The following is a 21,207-nucleotide window of genomic DNA, read 5'->3' as shown; positions in this document are numbered from 1 at the left end:
GAAAAAGGAGTGGAATAATCATCTAGGAGAATAGGAAAATGAATTGACAGAAAAAATTGAGTAGTATTGCCACTCAGTTATGGTCAATGATCATGAAATCAGGTTGAGATCAAAGTCAGCATAAGTATATGCTTTTCTACTACTGTAGGTTTTATCAGACAGTTATGAACGAGGGAGGGAAGGACAAGGTAGTAATTATAATGATGAGCCATTTAAAATTAAGATGGATAAGAAAGTAGGGGGCCTGGGCACAGTGGCTCATGCCTGTAATCCCAGCACTTTGGGAGACTGAGGTGAGCAGATCACTTGAGGTCAGGAGTTCAAGACCTGCCTGGCCAACATGGTGAAACCCCGTCTCTACTAAAAAAATACAAAAAACTACCCGGGCATGGTGGCGGGCGCCTGTAGTCCCAGCTACATGGAAGGCTGAGGCAGGAGAATGGCGTAAACCTGGGAGGCGGAGCTTGCAGTGAGCTGAGATCCGGCCACTGCACTCCAGCCTGGGCGACAGAGTGAGACTCCATCTCAAAAAAAAAAAAAAAAAAAAGTAGCCAGTTGAGGTGATGTGTGCATGTTGTCCCAGCTACTTGGGGAAGCTGAGGCACAAGAATCACTCGAACCTGGGGGGTGGAGGCTGCAGTAAGCCAAGATCATGCCACTACGCTCCGGGACAGAGTAAGATTCCATCTCAAAAAAAAAAAAAAAAAAAAAAGGCATAAGAGGATGAGTGACAGTAAAAAGATGGTAGAGTGAGTGGGTAGGAGGCCTCTCTGTGTTGAAAGAATTTGTGGAGGCAGAGTATTAGAGATTTTAAGTGGGAACTATTCTCCCAGTGATGCCACCTCACTTTGTCTCCAAATCTCCCAAGAACAACAGATGTCCAAAAAGGCCAGACAGAAGCCAGGATAATTTAAACATCAACTTTATTCTGGTTTACAGCTTGAGAAAACTTAACATCAGCTGTCATGCCCTCTGTCAGTATGTATTCATGTACCAAAAATCATTCCTGGGTACCTACTCAGTGCAGCCTCTCCTTTAACTTCCCTACATTTTCACCACTCTTAGAAGCTCTGACCTTTCTTATTGTGGTCTTTATCACACTAATGTATACATTTTGTTTTTGTTGTTACCCTTTTCATGTTATTGCCAGTTGGTGAGAACCTTTGTCTTTAAGGGAATATGGGAATAGTAGTTTTTCACCATCTTTCAACCTTGCACCAAGAAGTTAATCAGCTTCTAAAACTGGATAATCAGCTTCTAAAACTGGATATTTACCTTAAAAAGAACAAAAAAGCCAACAAAACCAAAAAACAAAAAACAATTGGGAGTTCCCTGTACACCTATATACCTATATACACATCCCTCACCAGACAATGAGCTGGTTTAGGGCAGGGTCAGTGCTTTATTCATATTTTTTCTCAGCTTCTGCCACAATGCCTGGTAATGTAATAGGTTAATATATTTGTTGTCTAAATGAATAAAATGTTATTACAGTAATTCTTCACTTATCTGTACTTTTCATGTCACTTGCCTCTCTGAATCACATCTCAGAGTTAGGAAGGAAGCAATTCCACTTCTGGGACTTATCCGAAGAGAAATGAAAATATGTCTACCCAAAGACATGTTCATAGCAGAATTTGTTATTCATGATAGCCCCGAACTGGAAACAGTTCAAATGCCTATTAACTGATGAATGAATAAACAAAATGTGGTGTGCACCTTTAACAGAATACTACTCACCAATTAAAAGGAACAAACTATGATAAACGCTGTAACAGAGTAAGTGAAGCCAGATGTGAAAAGCTGCATATTGTCTGATTCTCTTTTATAGGAAATGTCTAGAAAAGGAAAGTTTATTGAGACAGAGAGCAAATCAGTAGTTGCCTATGGTTTGGGGGTAACAGCAGGATTAACTGTTAATGGGCACAAGGGTTTGGGATGATGGAAATGTTCTAAAGCTGGATAGAGTGAATAGTTTCACAACTCTAATTTACTAAAATTATTTTTCACTTTTGATGGGTACATTTCATGGTAAGTAAACTGTACCCTAATAAAGCTGTAAAAAACCAAATGATTTTGAACAACTAGAAATGGTATTCTAGAATAAATGAAGTTTATTCAGAGAAAAGCATTTTGGTTCTCCTGTGACCAAGCTTGTTGAGTCAGTTAGGCAAAATTGTAACAAGTATATTTTCTGACACACTGTACATTAAAAGGAACTCTCATCAGGAGCAAATGATAATTGATAGAGAAATAAAAACTCTTTAAGTATAGCAGGCAAGGACCATTTAATGTCAGATTATCTTGTACGTGTCAATAGCATCTGAGGCCACCTTGACATAAATAAATCTGTGTAATTATCAATTACAATGATGACATCTAATCAGTAAGAAAAGCTTGATTTATGCCTGGTGTACTGGTTTTGAAAGTAAGTTAATCACAGAAGGGTTTTAAAAAATTATTAAGATTGAATGTAGAGGAACTAACCTATTTATATTTCTATTTGTAATGGAAAATAGTGCCATTAAATGAGGTAAATTGTATTATTAATGCAGTGTGATACCTTTTATACAAAAATGTTACGGTTGACCAACCCCACTATACCACGGTATATAATTAGTGATTTTTGTAGCACTGATGATAAAATTAATTTCAAGTTTGCTTTAATTTGACCATCTATAGCCAGAATCTTAAATTTTTAAAAGTTTTAGCTGAGGCACATTAATGTGCTCAGGTGGTGAAATAGAAATTATTTTAATCTATATTGCTGAACTTGATGTTAATTGTTTCAGTAACCTATTGCTGCATAACTGATCACCTCTAAATTTCGTGGCTTAAAACGACAGCAGCTTTTTTCTTATGATTCTGTGGGTTGACTGGGCAGTTCCTCTGCTGGTCTCACTGGTTTTAGGTTGCTGCAGTGCATTCCACTGGTGCATTCTGGGGGATGGGACCAGCTGGAACAGCAGGGATGCTGAAGTGCCCTTTCTCTATGTGATATGAGATCTCAGGCTTCTTCATGTACAGCACTTCAGGACAGTGTTCCAAAAGAGCAAAATCAGAAGTTGTAAGACCTTGCCCTAGACTTAGAAGTGACTCATTGTTGTTTCTGCTGCTTTCTATTGCTCAAAGCAAGTCACAAGGCCAGCCAAGATGGGAAGGGTGGGAAAATAGACAACAGTGCTTAATGGGAGAGGCAGTAGAGTTCTATTGCAAGGAGGCATGGACACAAATTTTAATTTTTTTTCTTTGCCTTTCAGTTCTTTAATAGAAAACTCTTTGTGCATTCCAGAATTAATTTAATCAGAAGACTAGCAATATGAATTTAGAGAAATATAACATTAATTATAAAGTGAAAGGGTTGAATCAGATTTTTTAGAAGTTTAAGTCTGTGTAATTGATTATACTATAATTAAATACAAATGTTTTCTTTAGCTTGTCCCTACACTATTTTTATGTCATTGTAAAGCAACTTGAATGTTGAAGTGTATTGAAGAAGTGTTTCAAGTTTTGAAATCTCGTAGACCCGGATTGGCATCTTACCCTTTTCTGGTCTGTTTCTGTATCTGCAAAATGAGGATTAAAATGTGTTTTGATTGAGAAGATGAAAACCATCTGGAGATGGATGGTGCTGATGGTCGCACAGCAGTGCAGATGTGCTTAAAGCCACTGAACGGCACCCTTTGAAAAGGTTAAAATGGTAAATTTTATGTTATGTGTATTTTACCACAATAAAAAAAAGTAATGTACCTTGAAAAAGTATTAAGAGGATTCAGTTTGGTAATATATCTTAAACACTCAGTAATTCAGTAATGCACATTTTACTAGGCTAGTGTTAGGATAACCAACCTTCCTTCCTCCCACCCCTTCCGTCTTCCCTCCCCTTCCCTCTTCCCTCCCCCTTCCCCTTCCCCCTCCCCTTTCCCCTCCCCTCCCCTCTCCTCCCCTCAATCCCCTCCACTCCCCTCCCATCCCCCACTCCCCTCCCCTTTTTGCCCAGGCTGGAGTACAATGGCACAATCTTGGCTCACTGCAACCTCCACCTCCCAGGTTCAAGTGATTCTCTTACCTCAGCCTCCGGAGTAGCTGGGAACACAGGTGGCTAACCTGCCATGCCCGGTTAATTTTTGTATTTTTAGTAGAGATGGGTTTCACCATGTTGTCCAGGCTGGTCTTGAACTCCTGACCTCAGGTGATCTGCCCACCTTGGCCTCCCAAAGTGCTGGGATTACAGGCATGAGCCTCCGCACCTGGCCTGGATATATTTTCCTAACATGTATTTACTACCGTTTCCTCAGAAAAATGCATTTCTGAAATATTTACTGCCAGTAAAATCACTTTGTATATGAAAAAAGAAATGTACTACAAATAATTTTAAATAGGATCCTAAGGTTCTTTTAAAACATGACTATTCTTTGTGTTAATTAGAATTTTTTGGTAATCTTAAGAGATTTGCTTGTGTTTGATATGCATATGTCTTGTTAGTTGCCACTCATTTCTTTTATGCTTTCCTACTCTGAAAGGACATAATGTGAAGTATTTTACCCAACTTTGGGAATTTTATTCAAGGGATTAAATCAATTTAGAAACTCATTTGAGACATGAATTTATACCTACTATCAAGTTCATTTATGACTAGCAATGAAATTTTAAAATTGGTAGTATCTTCTCTCCCTCACTGAAGAGAAGAGAAGTGAGGTGAGGGAGTAAGCTACGCTAAGAAATGTTGAAGAGCACCCCAGACGTGAGAAAGAACAAGTGCAAAGGCTCTGCGGTGGGAACACACTTGGTGAATGCAAACACAGCTGAAAGACCAATATGGCAACTATACTGAGTGACGGTGGAGGAGCATGAAAGAAGATGAGGTCTTAGAGATAGGCAAGGGCTTTGATTTAGACTTTATTCTGAGGCACTGGTAAATATTTTGTATTTTATTCTAATTGTGAGATGAAACTGTTGGAATTAAAAAATGAATTTTATATTGAAGTATTGTTAGACTTACAGAAAATTTGCAAAAACAGTATATAGAATTCCCCTATATTCTTCACGTGCTGTTAACATCTTGCATAACATCAGTGGAATCAGTTTTTTTAGGGTAGTGTGGTGCTTTAAAATGTTCACTGTGGCTGGGCATGGTGGCTCACGCCTGTAATCCCAGCACTTTGGGAGGCCTAGGAGGGCGGATCACCTGAGGTTGGGAGTTCGAGACCAGCCTGACCAACATGGAGAAACTCCGTCTCTACTAAAAATACAAAATTAGCTGGGCATGCTGGCACATGCCTGTAATCCCAGCTACTCGGCCCGAGGCTGAGGCAGGAGAATTGCTTGAACCTGGTAAACGGAGGTTGCGGTGAGCCAAGATTGTGCCATTGAACTCCAGCCTGGGCAACAAGAGCCAAACTCCGTCTCAAAAAAAAAAAAAAAGAAAGAAAAAAACCAAATACGTTCACTGGGCTGCTGCTATGTGGAGAAGATTGAAGAGGCAGGAGCAGAAGTACAGAGACTAGTTAGGATGCTACTGTAGGGGTCCACATGAGAGTTGATGACTAGGGTGGTAGCTGGGACAGTTTAGGCAGAGATTTACCCAAATAGCATCTCAGTACACTCTTACTTTAAACAGCCTGGCCTTAGAATATCATACTAAGAGTTTGAGCAAGGCATTCCTTGAAACCAAACTTCTGAATTTGGTTGTTTTTTAAGAGGAACAAAATACTAGCAAAACTTAGATTAAGAAAAATAATTTATGAATAAGCAATTTCAATAACAGTAGAAGGTAATAATTGAAATGAGCGAATAAAAACTATACCCACATTCCTTTGTATTCAGTGGTTTAGCTCTGTGGGCACTAATTCCTTATAGTAATTTGCCATTGCTTTTTCTCTGGAAGAATGAAATACTTGAGGATTTAGAATAAATAATAAATTTCCATCAATTTTCTAGATACTTATATTTGTGTGGAAAATGCTTCTTAATTGAACAAAGATCAATTACCAGGACTTTTCAATTTAGAGATAGGTTCCTTGCCGTAAGCATGCCTGATGTTTATCCAGTTTATTTTCAGTTTTTACATATTTTTCTTGAATATTTAGAATAATGACCCATAGCTAAAAAGTTTAAGGAAAACATTATACAAATACTTTGCTAAAATATTTGCATGTATCACATGAATATGCTTTTATAAGTATTAGTGTATTGAGGCCGGGTACAGTGGCTCATGCTTGTAATTCCAGCACTTTGGGAGGCCAAGACGGGAGGATCACCTAAAATTAGGAGTTTGAGACCAGCCTGGCCAACATAGTGAAACCCCGTCTCTACTAAAATTACAAAGAAATTAGCTGGATATATGGTGTCTGCCTGTAGTCCCTGCTACTCGGGAGGGTGAGGCAGGAGAATTGCTTGAACTCAGGAGGCAGAGATTGCAGTGAGCCGACATAACACCACTACACTCCAGCCTGGGCAATAGAGCAAGACTCCATCCTCAAAATAAAGTATTAGTGTAGTGAATAGAATCAATTTTTTCTCACAATAGTACTTTTCTGATGTTCTGTTGTATTACTTTGAACAATGTGTTACCTATGTTCTGAGGCTATTTTCTGCTTTTTATTTTCTATAAAACAATGAGATATTGAATTAAGAAAAGTTTGTTGCAGATACTAGTAATTTTTGGTAGTATCTACTCTCCCTCACTTTAGGAACTAAAATGTAGCGTTTTTTGTAGTTGAAGCAAGAGAGTTGTAGACACTTTTGTTCTTCATTGTTGTAGTTGACCTCTTTCACCCAGGCTTTATGGAATTTATTTTCATTGAAATGGGGAACGTGATTGCATAGAGATATTGAGAGGATTGTGTGAGAGACCTGTAAAATGTTTGGAACAATCGATGCCTGACACATAATGTATGCTCAGTAAATATCAGCTCTTGTTAGAAATACTATGGCTAATATTGAGGAATATTAAAGTTTTATTGTACTTATTTTGAAGAAGTGATCTGCAAACTTCCTTTGTTATTCACTTAATATTTAATGTACAGCTTCTGGCTGCGAGGCATTGCTACATATTCTTATGTACATTATCTTGGTTAATTGTCCACATCAGCTTCCATTTTGATGAGGAGGGTATTAGGCTGGAGATGTTGTCACTTAGCCATGGTTGCATAAGGTATGCTTTCTAGCATCACCTCCCAAAACATATCATCTGACACTGATAGTCTTTGAAGTTTGTCATTATAATCCCTTATCTGATAGATGTTTGCATTGGATACTTCCTGTGTCCGGAACTGTATGATATGGACTAGGGAAATTAAAACTTGAGTTTGGTACACTGTCTAATTGTGCTGGAGATAGCTATTATAGAAGATAGAAAGTGATAGCTACTGTTAGACATTATACATGTTTAGAGGAGGGAGATGTTAGCATTTCAGGGAGGGAGTTCAATCAGGTATGGTTTTCTGGAAATGGGATTAGCATTTAAACTAAGTGCTTTAGGAATAGTGGGGTTTGGACATGTTTAAATGGTGGGATTCTGACATTCCAGTAGAGGAAACAGTAAGAAAGCAGGAGATGTGTATAGAAGGTAGTGAATAGATTGTTTTGGCTACCATATGTAGTGTGTGAATACATGTAGGGGAAATGTAGATTGGAAAAGTAAGTTAGGGCCAGATTGTGGAGGGCCTTGAAAGCTTGACTGTTTTGAATTTAGGCATCTAGTAGTTGTTTGATAAATGTTTGTAGCTAAGTAGAGTCTGGTCATATATGACTTTGGGGGAAATAAAGTTGAATGAGAAATTTAGCCTGTGAGATTTTATTAAAAAGGGAAACGATGGGCATGTAGAATGGTAGAAAGAACACTTTCAGAAGTAAAGAGATGAGATTTCCAATCTTGGCTCTGTCATTAAGTAGTTGTAACTTTAAGAAGGTTGTTTTAAGGTCTGTAGTTCTTAGGTTCTTAATATGGAAAATGAGATTTGTATTTAAGACCATTTAAGGCTCATAGTAAGATGGTAACCGTATTATTTATTGTTCAGACTAGGACACAGAAGTTGGAAGGGAAGGGGACACAATTAATAAAATTACACTAGGGCAACTAAAATAAATTGGGATTATTAAGCCCAATGTAAACCAAATTATACCGTTCATATCTTATTATTATGAATGTACTTTCACCTATTGTATTTTGAAACTCAAGTTTAAAGTACTGAAAAGCAGGAAAAAGGACTAAGACGTCAATTCTAAATGTTTAATGTTGTCGAATAAGGTAGTAAGTAATTCACTTGATGTTTTTGGAGTAGTAAGGATTAAAATGTGCATATATAAACATGAAATTGTTCTGAAACAGATTATGTTGTGCAAAATAGAGTCAGCTACTCTCACAGATGAAGCTAAAAATAGTCACTACAAGTATATGTCTTAATTTGTCTGGTATTTAGGGGTAGTAATGAAATATTTCGTTTGTGAGTATTTTCTTTTTATTTTGAGATGGAGTCTCATCTCTGTCACGCAGGCTGGAGTGCAGTGGCTCAGTCTAGGCTTACTGCAACCTCCTCCTCCCAGGTTCAAGCGATTCTGTCTCAGCCTCCTGAGTAGGTTGTATTACAGGCATGCGTCATCACGCCTAGCTAATTTTTGTATTTTTAGTAGAGACAGGGTTTCACCATGTTGGTCAGGCTGGTCTTGAACTGCTGACCTCAGGTGATCCACCCATCTTGGCCTTCCAAAGTGCTGGGATTACAGGCTTGAGTGTGAATATTTTCTAGATAGAATTACTTCTTTAAATGTCTTCAGGGAGTGCAATATTTAGGGTGGTTTACCCTTATAATAGTAGGGTCTAGCAGACTGCTGTGCTTACTGTTTTAAATTGGCTTTTTGTAGTTTAAAAAAAAATTCCTCTGATGTTAGTTAGGCTCACTGCTGTAAAATTTCTGACATATCACAGTGGTTCAGTACAATTATGTGTGGAGGCATCTTCACCCTAATGTTCCTAAGTGTAATTCAGAACCATATGAAGGCCTCAGCCTTGTATAGGCTTTGATAGCAAATCTGATATTTTGAGCCACTTATATTTTCCAGTTTTCTCATGTTCTGAATAAACTTCTTACACATTTAATGTATGTTTACAACACCTGGGTATCTTGTTAAAAGGCAGATTCAGATTCAGTAGATCTGAGGTAAGCCTGAGATTCTGCTTTTCTAACATGCTCCTAAATGGTGTGGGAGTGGCTATTCAGCAAACTGCACTCAAGAGTATCAAGGTTCTAGATCATTTATTGGAATGCTGAGAATCTTATAGGGCATTAAAAATAGCTAGATTCTTTTAGAAATTATATCATTGATTGATATAAGTTGATTTTAAAAGAAAATTGGGACTTTTGTAAATTTAGTTATACGGTTGATTAAAATACTATTTGTCTTTCACATTTCCCTCTTTCATGTCTTAACTCTAGTTTTGCTTCTTTCTCATTTCTTTTTTGTTGTTGTGGTTTTTGCTTTTGTTTAATATATTATTGTGTTTTGTGGATCTGGTCAGGGAACCGTTACCGTATTTTATGTTTGTATCTACATTTTATTTTGCATGCGTAACGTGGCTTTACCTGGATGTTCTTTTTGGTAAGTTCCAAATTTATATAGCATATTGTTTTTTTGTAGTGTAAGTTGTAATGTTTTTCACCTTCTTTTCTCCCATTTCTAGTAATGTGATCATGCTCATGACTTGTTTTTAATTTTTTAAGAGTTCATTTGATACTTTTTTCCTAACACTTTCAGATTTTCCTCAATAGTAGTGCACTTTGGTACTAATATGCTTTGATTTGTTTTATAGCCTCACACTGTCAGTTGCTGATCACTATTAGCAGTTGCTGTCTCGAGTACTTTGGTTTTTTAAAAAGCCTTAATCATCTAGAAGTATTATTCTAAAAGCTTGTGCTTCCATATAGCAGTCATAAAAGAAGATAGTTTGTAGTAAAATTAAATATTTTTGTTCTCTATGAGCAATGCATTCTAATTTTGTTTTAACAGCAACAGCTTGCACAACTACAGAAAGAAAAATCAGAGATTCTGAAAAATCTGGCATTATATTACTTCACATTTGTAGATGTTATGGAATTTAAGGTATGTATTTTAATATATAATATTTAACATTTCAGAAGTAGATTTAAATGTTTATTAATTGTGTAAATTGCTGTGTCACTTGTAAATAATAAAATAGAAATCTTCCAGAACTGAAATTTAAAACATACCTTGTTTGTTTGTGTTTTCTGAATTTAAACGGATTTATACAGATAAAAGATTACAATAAGTATTTCTTTTCAGGACCATGTTTGTGAATTGCTGAATACTATTGACGTTTGCCAAGTCTTCTTTGATATTGTAAGTATCATTTTCAGAAAAATGTCCAATTATTCTGTTTCCAGAAGAGCTCAGGGGACCAATTGCTTTTCTTTAGCTGGATTATGTAACTAGCATATAAAGTTTTAGCATTATTAATTTGGCTTGTTTTATAGCTTTTTAAAAAAGTAAAGTGTATATTCTCTTTATTTGTTTTGATTGTCACTGAGTTTAAGTCTTGTACGTATTGGGAAATACACATTAACTTTAGTATTTTATTTAATAGGCCCAATTTTCAAAAGTTAAGTGGATAATATTTTCTCTCTAAAAGGCATACTTGGACTCTTTCTTAGTATGATAATTTTTAGATACAAGAAGTCAAAGTGAAAATTGTCTCCATTTACTTAATGGTGAACTTTAAAAAGAATAATTTTTTTTCCTCTTTAGTGAGATTGGCACCAGTGCTCCTTATTATTCTGGCTTTTATCCTTTTGAACTGTTACCAGTTTGAATATAGTGATCACAAGCTCTTTTTCTTTCATCCATGAAATTGTGTCAAACACAAAACTGTTATCTGTAACTGCCAAGTTTTAGACATGCTTTTAGTGAAAGGAATTAGATAGCATTTTAGAATGGGGATAAAATAAATACAGAAAATTATTAGCTCTCAATAGCTTCTGTGAAGATTTTGTGTGTGTTTTAAATTTTAAGAAATAGGAAGTAGTTGAACTTGATTTTTTTTTCTCCTAGACTGTAAACTTTGATTTAACAAAGAACTACTTAGATTTAATTATAACCTATACAACACTAATGATACTGCTGTCTCGAATTGAAGAAAGGAAGGCAATCATTGGATTATACAACTATGCCCATGAAATGACCCATGGAGCAAGGTAGATTTGCATTATAAAAGTCTTTCTAAAATGCTCAATGTGATAGATTACAACTCATTGAAATTTGATATGTCTGTTTTAAGTGACAGAGAATACCCACGCCTTGGCCAGATGATTGTGGATTATGAAAACCCTTTAAAGAAGATGATGGAAGAATTTGTACCCCATAGCAAGGTAAGAGACAGTTGTTAGGCATATGAGAGAATAGGCATATAACATAGCGTGAGGATAGATAGTTGGATAAAGGGATAATCTTCTTTTTGAAAAATACTATAATGGGATATAAGTAATAGTTATGTGTGCTTTTATCTAATTATGGACAGGGAACTAATTAATGAGATTCAGAATAGTGTATAGAGACTCAAGAATATTTGATTGATTTCATTATAGTTTTTTAGATTTTAATACAGCACTAAACAATAGAATTTACCATGTGGTATTTGAGAGGGTCTGTTCTCACACTAATAGGTTTTAGTAGCAATTCTGCAAATTATAGTATAATATTTGTCAAGTTACTTAACCTCACAATACCTCAGTTTTCTTATCAGTAAAAATGGAATAATAATAGCACTTAATTTCATATGGTTCTTAGAAGAATTAAATGAATTGCTTCATTAAAAAGTACAGAGTATTTGATAAATTTTAACTTTATTATTATAGTCTCTTAATGAAAAAAATGACAGGGGTTTTATGAAAATAATTTGAAATGACTATCTTTTAAGAGATATTAAAAATAATGAAATAATTTTGGTTGTAAGTAGTCTTGTCATTATGGATTCTCTGCAGAAAGGCTGATTCACAGAATGGTAGTTTCTAAACACTTCAAGGAAATTTATAGGTATCTCATCCAATCTCATTATTTATAGCTAAGGATTAAGGGCTGGAGCAGTATCATGACAAGGTAAGTCATCTGGTAATAATGGTGGCAAAACCAGAACTGAAGCCCAGGATACTGTAATCTTGGTCTACATTGTTCTCTTTGAATCATGAAAGTTAATACCTTGTGTAAGTCTGTGCTTTTTTCTTTATTTGAGACAGCGTCTCGCTCTGTCGCCCCAGCCAGAATGCAGTGGTGCAATCTCAGCTCACTGCAGCTTCCGCCTCCTGGGCTCAAGTGATTCTCCTGCCTCTGCCTCGGGAGTAGCTGGGATTACAGGCCTGCACTACCACGCCTGGCTAATTTTTTGTAATTTTAGTAGTGACAGGGTTTAACCATATTTCCCAGGCTGGTCTCGAACTCCTGAGCTCAGGCAGTCCACCCACCTCAGCCTTCCGAAGTGCTAGGATTATAGGCATGAGCTACTGCACCTGGCCACTGTGCTTTTTTCTTGACATACAGTTAACACCAATAATTTTCTTTGAATTTTTTTACTCCCATGAAAATTCTGAAGAATTTTTTCCAGATTTGCGTAGCTACATTATACACAAATTTATATAGGTTTTCTGTCTGGGAATTGGTTGAATTATTAGTTTGCAAGAAGCTAGTAGATGGCATCAGTTTTGAAATTTAAAAAAATCAACATTTTAGATGGAAGTATCAGAATTCCTCAAAATGCTGCACATATCATGGTCATCTCCTGTCTCTAATATCAGTAGTGGTTTTTCCCCACCCGGAACTGTCTTTTCTATTCCTCTCCTCTTTTCTCTCTGGATCCATTTAGGATTTTTCCCTAATCATGTATGGTCTTGTTTTTATTTAACTATTTTAGATTTGGTTCTTTTTCCACTTAGGTGTTGAAAATTTCCTTGACAGCCTGTTGAAAATTCCAAGCTAGGCTCTTGGCTGTCTTTTTAAGTTCTTTTTTTTTTTTTTTTTTGAGACGGAGTCTCGCGCTGTAGCCCAGGCTGGAGTGCAGTGGCCGGATCTCAGCTCACTGCAAGCTCCGCCTCCCGGGTTTACGCCATTCTCCAGCCTCAGCCTCCCCAGTAGCTGGGACTACAGGCACCCGCCACCTCGCCCGGCTAGTTTTTTTTGCATTTCTTAGTAGAGACGGGGTTTCACCGTGTTAGCCAGGATGGTCTCGATCTCCTGACCTCGTGATCCGCCCGTCTTGGCCTCCCAAAGTGCTGGGATTACAGGCTTGAGCCACCGCGCCCGGCCTTAAGTTCTATATAGTATCGTTAGCACATTAACATATTCAGTAGATAGTAGGTTATTGATAATTACATAGGATAATTCATTTGAATTAGGCCAGTTATTTTCCAATCTTGATTTTTTTCTAATATTCCATGATACCTTAGAATTTTGATAAAACACTATTGTTTATTTGCCAGCGTTTGTTTTTCTGTTTCTTGTTTAGATTCATGGGGTACATGTGCAGGTTTGTTAAATGAGTATATTGTGTGATGCTGGGTTTGGACTTCTAATGATCCCATTGCCAAAGTAGTGAACATGGTACCCAGTAGGTAGCTTTTCAGTTCTTGTCCCCCTCCTTCCCACTTTTGGAGTCCCCAGTGTCTATTGTTGCTTTGTGTCCATGTGTACCCAATGTTTAGCTTCCCCTTATAAGTGAGTACAGTAAGTATTTGGTTTTCTGTTTCTGCATTAGGTGTCTTACGATAATGGCCTCCAGTTCCATCCATGTTGCTGGAGAAAGACATGATTTTGTTCCTTTTCATGGCTGCATAGTGTTCCATGGTGCATATGTACCACACTCTTTTTATCCCATCCACTGTTGATGGGCACCTGGGTTGATTCCATGTCTTTGCTGTTGGGAATAGAGCTGCAGTGAACATACGAGTACAAGTGTGTTTTTGGTAGAACAGTTTATTTTCCTTTGAGCATCTACCCAGTAATGAAAATTGCTGGGTTGCATGGTAATTCTATTTTTGGTTCTTTCAGAAGTCAACAAACTGCTTTCCATAGGGTTTGAGTTAATTTGCATTCCCACCAACAGTGTATAAGCATTTCCTTTTCTCCAGTAGCCTTGCCAACATCTGTTATTTTTTTGACTTTTTAATAATTGCCATTCTGACTGGTGTAAGATGGTACCCATTTTACCAGTGGTTTTGATTTGCATCTCTCTGATGATTAGTGATGCCGAGCATTTTTTCATATGGTTGTTGGCTGGTTATATGTGTTCTTTTGAGAGGTGTTTATTCACGTTCTTTGCCCACATATTAATGGGGTGGTTTGATTTTTTTCTTGTTGGTTTAAGTTCCTTATAGATTCTGGATATTAGTCCTATGTTGGGTACATAGTTGCAATTATTTTCTCCCATTCTGTAAGTTGTCTCTTTACTTTGCCTTTGCTATTCAGGCTGGGTTTTGGTTCCATATATGTTTTAGAATAGATTTTTCTAATTCTGTGAAAAATGACAGTACTTTGATTGGAATAGTGTTGAATCTTTAAATTGCTTTGGGCATTATGGTACTTTTAATGATATTGATTCCTCCAGCCTATGAGCATAGAATGCTTTTCCATTTCTTTGTGTTATCTGTGATTTCTTTCAGCACCGTTTTCTAGTTCTTCTCTTAGAGAGGTTTCACCTCCTTGGTTAGGTGTATTCCTAGTTATTTTATCTTTTTGTGGCTATTGTAAGTGGGATTGCTTGCTTGTTTGCTTGCTTGCCTGCCTGCCTGCCTTCCTTCCTTCCTTTCTTTTCTTTTCTTTCTTTCTCTCTTTCTCTTTCTTTTCTTTCTTTTTTTCCTTTCTTTCCTTCTTTCCTTCCTTTCTTTCCTTTCCTTTCTTCCTCTCCTCTCCCCTCCCCTCCCCTCCCTTCCCCTCCCCTCTCCTCTCTCTCTCCCTCCCTTCCTTCCTTCCTTCTTTCCTTCCTTCTTTGTTGATGGAGTCTCACTCTGTCACCCAGGCTGGAGTACAGTGGTGCCATCTTGGCTCACTGCAATCCCCACCTCCCGGGTTCAAGCAATTCTCCTGCCTTTGCCTCCTCAGTAGCTGGGATTACAGATGCCTGCCACCACGCCCAGCTAATTTTTGTGTTTTTAGTAGAGATGGGGTTTCACTATGTTGGCCAGGCTTGTGTCAAACTCCAGACCTCAGGTGATCTGCCTGACTTGGCCTCTCAAAGTGCTGGGATTATAGGCATGAGCCACCGTGCCCAGCCAGGGTTTTGTTCTTGAGTCCTCAGCTTGAATGTTATTGGTGTGTAGAAATGCTGCTAATTTTTGTATGTTGATTTTTGTATCCTGAGACTTTGCTGAAGTCATTTAGTTTTCTAGGTATAGAATTATATTGTCAATGAACAGAGATAATTTGACTTCCTTTTTTTCTATTTGGATGCCTTTTATTTCTTTCTCTTGCTTGACTGCTCTGGTTAGGACTTTTCAGTACTGTGTTGAATAGAAGTGGTAGGAGTACAGACACCCTTGTCTTGTTCCAGTTCTTAGGGGAATGCTTCTAGCTTTTACCCATTCAGTATATTGGCTATGGGTTTGTCATAGATGGCACTGATTATTTTGAGGTATGTTCCTTCGATGCCTAGTTAGTTGAAAGTTTTGTCATGAAGGGATATTGGATTTTATCGAATGCTTTTTCTGCATGTATTGAGATGATCATATGGTGTTTTATAAAATTTTGTTTATGTAGTTAATCACATTTATTGATTTATTTGTTGAACCAACCTTGCATCCCAGGAATAAAGCCCACTTGATCATGGTGAATTAACTTTTTGATGTCCTGCTGGATTTGGTTTGCAAGTATTTTGTTGACGATTTTTGTGTCTATGTTCATCAGGAATATTGGTCTGTAGTTTTCTTTCTTTGTTGTTGTATTTTTACTAGATTTTAGTACCAGGATGATACTGCACTCATAGAATGATAAGGAGGAGCCCCTCCCCCTCAACTTTTTGAAATAATTTCAGTAGGATTGTATGTCTGGTAGAGTTCAGCTGTGAATCTGTGTGGCCCATGGCTTTTTCTGGTTGGTGGGTATTTTATTACTGATTCAATTTAATTACTCATTATTGGTCTGTTCAGGATTTCTGTTTATTCCTGGTTTCATAAAGCAAATCTCAATAAATTAAAATCATGCCAAGCATCTTCTCAGACCATACTGGAGTAAAAATAGAGGTCAGTACCAAGAGGAATTCTCAAATGCACACAAATACCTGGAAACTAAACAATTTGATCCTGAATGACTTGGGTAAATAATGAAATTAAGTCAGAAATAAAAAAATTCTTTGAAACAAATGAAAATAGTGACACAACATACTGAAACCTCTGGGATGTGGCAAAAGCAGTGTTAAGAGGAAAGTATATGGTACTAAAAAGATGATAAAAATAGCTCAAATTAATAACCTAACCTTGCACTTTAAAGGAACTAGAAAAAGAAGAATGAACTAAACCTAAAGCCTGCAGTGAAAATAAATAACCAAAATAACAGCAAAGCTAAATGAAATTGAGACCCCAAAGACCATACAAAGGATCAATGAAAACAAAAAGTTAGTTCTTTGAAAGGATTGTCAACAAGGTTGACAGACTCCTAGCTAGATTAACAAGGAAAAAAGAGAAGATGCAAATAAGCAGAATCAAATGAGAAAGGTAATATCACAACCAATCCCACAGAAATACTAAAGATTATCAGAGACTACTAGAAACATCTCTGTACACACAAACTAGAAAATCTAGAGGAAGCGGTAAATTCCCATAACATACAACCTCCCAAATTTCCCAGGATTTAAAAAAATTAACATAATTTTTAAAACATTCTTAGTTGGCTACGTCAGAATCACTTTGTGTAGCTTAATAAAATGATAGATTCTGGGGTTCTGTTTCCAGAGGTTCAGGTTCACTAAATTTCAGTTGGAGCCCTGTATTCTGTTTTCAGAACAAACTTCTGGCACTCTGTGTGCAGTCAGATTAAAGAATCATTCTTAAGGCCAGGCGCGGTGGCTCACACCTGTAATCCCAACACTTTGGGAGGCCGAGGCGGGCAGATCACGAGGTCAGGTGATTGAGACCATCCTGGGTAACACTGTGAAACCCCATCTCTATTAAAAATACAAAAATTAGCCGGGCGTGGTGGCGGGCGCCTGTAGTTCCAGCTACTCCGGAGGCTGAGGCATGAACCTGGGAGGCGGAGCTTGCAGTGAGCAGAGATCACGCCACTGCACTGCAGCTTGGGCGAAAGAGCGAGACTCCCTCTCAAAAAAAAAAAAAAAAGAATCACTCTTTACAGAATTTTTAGGAAGCAGGGATTAATAGCAAAAGACATTTATGAAAGCAAGAAAGAAACATTTGAGATGAAACATTAAATATCTTGATAATAAAGCTGTAATCAACAAACCAGTTGATAAAGAGAAGTAATTTATTAAGATACAGTGTATTATTTTTATAAGACATTCTTTAGAGAAATATAAAGCATGTTGAGTTTTATTAACACTTAGTCATATAACCCCAAAGTCTTTTTCTTTTAAAGCTATCAGAATGGAAACTTGTATTGACAGAAAGATGACAGTAGGCTCTCTGTTCCTTTTGGAATAAAGTTCCCAAGATTGCCACATATTTTAACCTTTAAGAAAATAACATGAGTTTCTGACCTAAGCTTTTGCTCAAAAATGCAGAATCTGTGTAGTTTTTATAACATTAGCAAAAAAAATTCTAGAGGAGAGGAGCCGCAACCCAACTCAGATATTATAAGGAGCATGGCTGTAATTAGGCTGTGTTGTTTTATAATGGTATAGTTAGAAACCCACAGCAATTATAGCTGGAATGTAAACAGAAAAGGAAAACAAAATTCTTCAGCTTTCTTTTTCGTATTTTAATTAGTCTCTTTCAGATGCACTGATTTCTCTTCAAATGGTATATCCTCGAAGGAATCTTTCAGCTGACCAGTGGAGAAATGCCCAGTTATTAAGCCTCATCAGTGCACCTAGTACAATGCTTAATCCAGCGCAGTCCGACACTGTATGGTTCTATTTTTCTCTTTTGAATGAAAATAAAGTGACTTTTAAAAAATAATAGTTCAGCAATGCTGTTGCAGTTTGTTTCTAATTAGCATTAGCTTATTAGTTGAAGTTCATTATAAAATGTTCATTACTTAAGTCATATTGTTCAGATTTTTTAGCTTTAGAGTCTTAATGAAAACTGGTGATAAATTAATATGGTAAATAGTATGAGTACTTTTTTCTTTAAAGTTAAAAAGTTTGTTTTGCTTTATCATGATAGAAAAATTTGAAGTATAAAGAAAAAACAAAAATCACCCCACATCTCACCAAGTAGAACCAAGTAGACAAAATCATTGTTATATTCCTTTGTATTCTTTTCCGTCTATTCTCTGTATTTATGAACATAGGTTTTCCACATATGGAGAATACACACGCATAGCTACTGATTTTGGTGAGACAGTGAGCATTCAGACACATAAATGTCTTTTATCTTGACTAAAATTTTATCTTTTGGAATATTGTAAACTTTGAAATAGGCTTGAGAAATTGATAAGTTGTCATTTACCAGATTAAAGATAATTAGCAACAATATTTTTTAAAGAGAAGTTTAAGGGTGTGCAGATGTGAAAGGGGCACACCTCTCATTGTTATTTATTGACTGCAAGTTTCAGTATAGGTAATAAAATTTTATCCAGCTCTTCTAATTTGTTGTGGTAGTGTTTGGGCGAAGAGTTGGGTAGTAAGTTGACAGGAGAAGGGGAGGAGAGTGACTCAATATGGAATATTTTTTAGAATTTCTTTTAACTGCAAATGTATATGTTCTCTTTTTAAGATGCCTTGTGAATACCTCTCTTTGGATGCAATGGAAAAGTGGATTATCTGTAAGTAAAATGGGTTAGTGTTATGATTATTCCCCAGGTTTTACGTTTCAGAGAAAAATAGCAGGTGACATGATTACTGCCTCTGTGCTTAGCATTGTGCTAACCCATCTATGTCCACTACCTCTTTCAGTCCTCATATTAATCCTATCAGAGTAGATAGTCTGTGTGTGTGTTTTTTTTTTTTTTTTTGAGATGAAGTCTTGCTTTGTCACCCAGGCTGGAGTGCAGTGGCACAATTTCAGCTCACTGCAACCTCCGCCTCCCGGGTTCAAGCAGTTGTTGTGTCTCAACCTCCTGAGTAGCTGGGACAACAGGCACACGCCACCACGCCCGGCTAATTTTTGTATTTTTAGTAGAGGTGCGGGGTTTCACCATATTGGTCAGGCTGGCCTCGAACTCCTGACCCCAGGTGATCTGCCCGCCTTGGCCTCCCACAGTGTTGGTATTATAGGTGTGAACCACTGCACCTGGCCAGGTAATCTGTTTTAAAGTTGAGGAATCTAAAGCTTAGACCACACAGCTAATGAGTGACAAAGACAAGATTAAGAACCCAGCCTAACTCCAAGGCTCATGGGCTACGTTATATTGCCTTTCAACATAACCTTCAAAACTAAATTTTGGTTTTGCTTTTAATTATTATTTAAATGTCACATCTGTTCACTTAAAGTTTTTGGTTTTAATTTACTGCAGTTTATTTAATAAATTACTCATATGTTTGGCAGTTTTTTAGATGCATAGGAGATAAAAGTACTAGCTTCTGCTTCTGAGAAGCTTACAAACTATGAGAGAAATAGACACAAGTTTTTTTGTTTGCTTTTTTGTTTTCCGTCATTTTATTGTGAGCATCAAGAAAGTTGAAATAATTATAGAGTGAACACCCATAAATCTACCACCAAGTTTCTATGACTTCTAATAGCTTGTTGTATTTCCTTTTAAGCTGTTTGTTTGTTTGTTTATCAGCTTCACAAGATATTTTATTTAAACTTTTAGGGTCATGGGTACATGTGCAGGTTTGTTATATAGGTAAATTGCATGTCATGGGGGTTTGGTGTACAGATTATTTTGTCACCTGGGTAATAAGCATATTGCCTGATAGGTAATTTTTTTTTATCCCAACCTTCAAGTAGGCCCTGGTGTCTTACATTGTTCCTTTCTTTGTGCCCATGTATACTCAGTGTTTAGCTCCCACTTATAAGTAAGAACATGTAGTATTTGGTTTTCTATTCCTGCCTTAGTTTCCTAAGGATAATAACCGCCATCCATGTTACTGAAAAGGATACGATTTCATTGTTTTTTATGGCTGTGTACTATTCCATGGAGACACATAGGTTTAATACGGAATGAGAGTTTCTGTAATATAGATAAATTCCTCCTACTCACCCCTAGGCTCACTGCCACAGGGGAATAATTTTGAAGTGTTTGTGTTTTTTCGTTTTTATTTTTGATTTATTAACCTTTAGAGAGTAGAGTTGGCCCTTTATATTCTGGAGTTTTGCATCCAGAGATTCAGTCAACAACTGATTAAAATACAGGAAAAAAATTCACAAAGGTCCAAAAAGCAAAACTTACTGCATAATGAGTACTACATTGAGTTCACGCAAATGAAGTGATATGAAGCTATTGTATTAGGTATTACAAGTAATGTGGAGGTGATTTAAAGTATGCTGGAGAAAGGGTGTAGGTTATATGTAAATACTACACCATTTTATATAAGAAACTTTAACATCCACAGATTTTGGTATCTGTCGATGGTCCTGGAACCAATCCCCTACACTGAGAGATGACTGTATTTGTTGACTTTTTATTACAGTGTTTCTCATACTATGGTGAAGGACCAGTTTTCCTCCTTTAATGTTTTTTGGATTGATCCTTTAATAAAATAAAGAAAATGAATTGCTAGAATTCCCCAGAAAAATGAAGTAATAAGGACATAAAATACAAGCCCATAGTTTTTATTACTAGATTCAGTCTAACAGATTATTAGGTTTTTACTCCAAAGTCACTGTGAAATTTTTATGAAAATTTCTAAATACCCTGTTCCAATACTTAGTGTCATTATGGACTGATACTTTGAGTTGTTTTTAGTATGAAAGAGGAAGAATTTAACAATAGTATCTGGCCTTAGCTATTTTTATTAATTGTGTTATTTTTTACATTGACCAGGTTTGTGATATTTATATTTTCTTCTATAAAGATAAATGAGATTTTCATGCTTTGTCTCATAGTTTATTTAGAAAAACAGCTTTCAGAGTTTTGATCTTGCTCAGTTGT

At 36.6% G+C, this 21,207-nt stretch overlaps 1 protein-coding gene across 2 annotated transcripts in view; it reads left to right on the top strand.

Moving 5' to 3' along the window:
- NCKAP1 (NCK associated protein 1) overlaps positions 1 to 21,207 on the top strand; it is a 110,954-nt gene that overhangs the window by 25,328 nt on the left and 64,419 nt on the right. Inside the window, exons 3-8 of one of the 2 annotated variants that reach the window (XM_015110506.3) lie at positions 10,015 to 10,101; positions 10,303 to 10,359; positions 11,068 to 11,210; positions 11,294 to 11,384; positions 17,937 to 18,074; positions 18,888 to 18,936. In XM_015110506.3, the coding sequence (XP_014965992.1) occupies positions 10,015 to 10,101; positions 10,303 to 10,359; positions 11,068 to 11,210; positions 11,294 to 11,384; positions 17,937 to 18,074; positions 18,888 to 18,936 (565 nt within the window). 2 annotated transcript variants of the gene reach the window in all.

The sequence above is a fragment of the Macaca mulatta genome, chromosome 12 (genome assembly GCF_049350105.2).
Source record: "Macaca mulatta isolate MMU2019108-1 chromosome 12, T2T-MMU8v2.0, whole genome shotgun sequence".
NCBI classification, from domain to species: Eukaryota; Metazoa; Chordata; class Mammalia; order Primates; family Cercopithecidae; genus Macaca; species Macaca mulatta.
Note: the sequence above shows the minus strand (reverse complement) of the source record. Positions and strands in the feature narration are given on the sequence as shown.